The 3,760-nt window shown below is 41.6% G+C and overlaps 1 protein-coding gene across 1 annotated transcript; it reads left to right on the forward strand.

Moving 5' to 3' along the window:
• Positions 1-953: 953 nt before the first annotated feature.
• Positions 954-1,939, forward strand: LOC109874166 (permeability factor 2). Its single transcript, XM_020465974.2, has 4 exons — positions 954-1,067; positions 1,312-1,429; positions 1,509-1,586; positions 1,677-1,939. The coding sequence occupies exons 1-4, from the start codon at positions 1,001-1,003 to the stop codon at positions 1,741-1,743; spliced, it is 330 nt and encodes a 109-aa protein (XP_020321563.1). The 5' UTR covers positions 954-1,000; the 3' UTR covers positions 1,744-1,939.
• Positions 1,940-3,760: the final 1,821 nt, after the last annotated feature.

Genomic DNA, 3,760 nt, shown 5'->3' on the forward strand with positions numbered 1-3,760 from the left:
TATCCCCAGTGTATTTATACCTGTGTTCTCTGTTTGTCGGTTGCCATCTGGTCTTGTCAGGTCTTACCAGCGTGTTTTCCTGTCTCCCTACATTATCAAGTCTTGTTTCCTAGTTTCCTCGGTTCTGACCATTCTGCCTGCCCTGACCCCGAGCCTGCCTGCTGTTCTGTACCTGCCTGACTGACCCATTTACGAATCGCTGCCTGCCCTGACCCCGAGCCTGCCTGCTGTTCTGTACCTACCTGACTGACCCATTTACGAATCTCTGCCCGTCCTGACCCCGAGCCTGCCTGCTGTTCTGTACCTGCCTGACTGTACCTTATTGACTCTGCCCTGGATTATGTCCTTCTGCCTGCATTTGACCTGTCTTCTGCCTGCCTCCTGTTTGGGTCAATAAACATCTGTGATTCTACCTGTCTGCATCTGGGTCTTATCCTGAGTTCTGATAAGTTCCTCTTGACCCCTAACATTCCTTATACATGTAAAGTAATCAATAAGTTCTAGTATGGTAACATGAATAAGTATATTTCAAGCTAGAATCCAACAATGGTTTTCAAACCTCTCCTCTTGGACCCACAGATGTTTCACTATTTTATTGTAGCCCCAGGGCTTGATGACAAGTTGAATCACTTGTGCTAGAGTGGGGAAGTTCAAATATATGGAATGGCTGGGAGTCCCTGAGAAGAGGTTTGAAAACCCTTGCTCTATGTAACCATGTTTTGCAGAATTGGGTTGAACATGTTTAGATTTGTTGTTGGCATAAACTGCTTCATCCCCTCTGACTGCTTCAATCAATGGAAATTAAACCACAGCGCTGACATTATTTTTTGAAAGGGAAATGCTGCTATTGCTGGGGATTTCCCTGCAGGGCGTGGAAGAAAACGGATTGTGGTACTATCCTATCATTGTAGAGGTCATTAATTGAGCTTAAAATGGAAAGTGAAACCACTCATAAAGACATCTGACCTGCTCTCAGCAGTAGCACACACTGCAAACAAACATGAGGACAGCAACGTTGATCCTGTTTTGTGTCACAGTCTTCGGAGCTGGACTTGCTCAGTCCCCTGGTAAGTAGGCTTCTTCAATTAATAGAGGACATTTGTCTCCCATTTCTATTTCATGTGTTAATTTAATCAATTCTTACCATTATGTTATTTAATATGTACCATAAGCACAATTTCCAGTGTCGATGTGGATAACTTGATAAGTGAATAGCAGAGTCAGATGTTGAAAGCTAGTAATAACAATTACCTTTAGTTTTTTTTGTTGTAATAGGACTATATCTTAACTGTTGTTCTTTCAAATCAATAGGTGGAAGATCTGAGAAATGTCTATGCAGAGGGAAACTAATGCAGTCTGTGAGGATAAAACGCATCCAAAAGTTAGAGGTGTACCCAAATACTGTCTTCTGTGCAAAGACAGAACTGATGTGAGTATTACAAATAATTATATTTATACTCAGATAGTATGGAAGTAAGACTAAACATACATAAATATTTTCTTTGTAGTGCCACAATGAAGAATGGTAAGAAAAAGTGTCTGAACCCAGAGGGCAAACTAGGAAAAAGATTCCTGATGAGAAAAAGGTAAAACACTTCCCCATCAAACCTTTCCTCAATGTAACTTATAATAGACCATTTTCATCCTAAAGTAAAAGTTCCTTACTTGCATTTCAGACTGGAGGTGCAACAGAAGCGAAAAGCAGGACTGGGAAGGAAGAACAAAAATAATTCTAATCCCTGAGTTGGTACAGAATTAGAAAATAGATTAAAGCCTCACACCTACAAGTGTGCATTGGTCAAGCTGGAGACAGTCACTGCAGCCTGTCTGGAGGTGTTTCCTTCCCGGAGGAGGTGGTTCCTTCCTGGAATAGGTTCATAGTAGACAATGTGTCCATGCATTCCATTCCCATGTCAACAGGAGAACGGACAAGATGTTGTCACAGAGACTTACCTCAATGGTTCTCACAATTGTTTATGGATATTTGTTTTCAATGGCAGTGAATGTTTGTGTGGGTTATATCACTACTTTATTTACAGTATGTGTCTATGATTAGCCTCACTTCAGAATATAATGTAGCTCGTTCTTGCTCTGGGGCAATAGATTTGTTACAAATCACCCATATCATAACAGCTGTTGTGTACTTGCATTAATCCTATAGATAGAAATATATATAGTTCTACACTGAACACCAATATAAACGCAACATGTAAAGTGTTGGTCCCATGTTTCATGAGCTGAAATAAAAGATTCCCCAAAATGTCCAAACGCACAAAAAGCTTGTTTCTCTCAGATTTTGTGCAAACATTTTTTCATCCCTGTTAGTGAGCATTTCTCCTTTTCCAAGATAATCCATCCACCTGACAGGTGTGACATATCAAGAAACTGATTAAACAGCATGATCATTACACAGGAAATAGGAAATAACTAAGCACCAACTGTGTGTGGTGGTGATGGAAAACTTAACTCCTAACTTGGGGGAGATTATTTTGTTAACGAGGGAAATCTGTGATTAAACAGCACGATCATTACACAGGTGCACCTTGTGCTGGGAACAATAAAAGGGCACTCTTAAATGAGCAGTTTTGTCACAACACAACGCCACAGATGTCTCCATTTTGAAGGAGCGTGCAATTGGCATGCTGACTGCAGGAATGGCCACCAGAGCTATTGCCAGAATATTTCATGTTAATTTCTCTACCATAAGCCACCTCAAATAATATTAGAGAATTTGAAAGTACGTCCAACAGGCCTCACAACTGCAGACCATGTGTAACCATGCCAGCCCAGGAGCTCCACATCCGGCTTCATCACCTGCGGGATGGTCTGAGATGAGCCCCCCTTACAGCTGATCAAACTGTGGGTTTGCACAACCTACGAATTTCTGCATCAAACTCCCGACTTCAGTGGGCAAATGCTCACCTTCGATGGCCACTTTGTGGATGAATCCCAGTTTCAACTACCAGGCGTTGTGTGGGCTAGCGTTTTGCTGATGTCAACATTGTGAACAGAGTGCCCCTTGGTGGTGGTGGTATTATGGTATGGGCAGGCAGAAGCTACAGATAATTAATGCACAGAGATACCAGGACGAGATCCTTGTGGTACCATTCATCTGCTGTCATCACCTCATGTTTCAGCAGGATTATGCACGACACCATGTTGCAAAGATCTCTACACAATTCCTAGAAGCTGAAAATGTCCCAGTTCTTCCGTGGCAGACATGTCACCCATTGAGCCTGTTTTGGATGCTCTGGATTGACGTTTACGACTGCATTTTCCAGTTCCTGCCAATATCGAGCAACTTCGCACAGCCAATGAAGATGAGTGGGACAACATTCCACAGTCCACCACTATCATCCTGATTCAATCAAGTGATTCTTTTTTTTGATCTACTGATACATAATTATTATGAAGACAACCATCTCATTAATCTACTTGTTTAAACTGCTGTTGAAGTTGGATTTGTCATAAAATCTGTACATGTTACACGCGCCAACACAATAACGCACAGAAGCTTTTCTTAAAGTATAACACTGTTTTCCAAAGTGTGATTGTTATTGGTACAACAGTTATCAGTACTCTGAATGCAACTGTTTTAGGCATAGTGCAGTCTGGACCATAAACAGGAAATAACTAAGTACAAACTGTGTGTGGTGGTGATGGAAAACTTGACTCTTAACTTGGGAGAGTTTATTTTGTCAACAAGGGAAATCTGTGACCTTGTGGGACAGACAGTCCTCGGTCACATCCTCAGGTCAGA

Source organism: Oncorhynchus kisutch, linkage group LG29 (assembly GCF_002021735.2).
Source record: "Oncorhynchus kisutch isolate 150728-3 linkage group LG29, Okis_V2, whole genome shotgun sequence".
Taxonomy (NCBI): domain Eukaryota; kingdom Metazoa; phylum Chordata; class Actinopteri; order Salmoniformes; family Salmonidae; genus Oncorhynchus; species Oncorhynchus kisutch.

What these genes read in the sequence shown, in the direction of transcription:
- LOC109874166 (XM_020465974.2), top strand. Translation starts at nt 1,001, where the DNA reads ATGAGGACAGCAACGTTGATCCTGTTTTGTGTCACAGTCTTCGGAGCT. An exon ending in TGGACTTGCTCAGTCCCCTG is followed by an intron (nt 1,068 to 1,311) that starts GTAAGTAGGCTT and finishes TCAAATCAATAG; the next exon opens with GTGGAAGATCTGAGAAATGT. An exon ending in AGATTCCTGATGAGAAAAAG is followed by an intron (nt 1,587 to 1,676) that starts GTAAAACACTTC and finishes CTTGCATTTCAG; the next exon opens with ACTGGAGGTGCAACAGAAGC.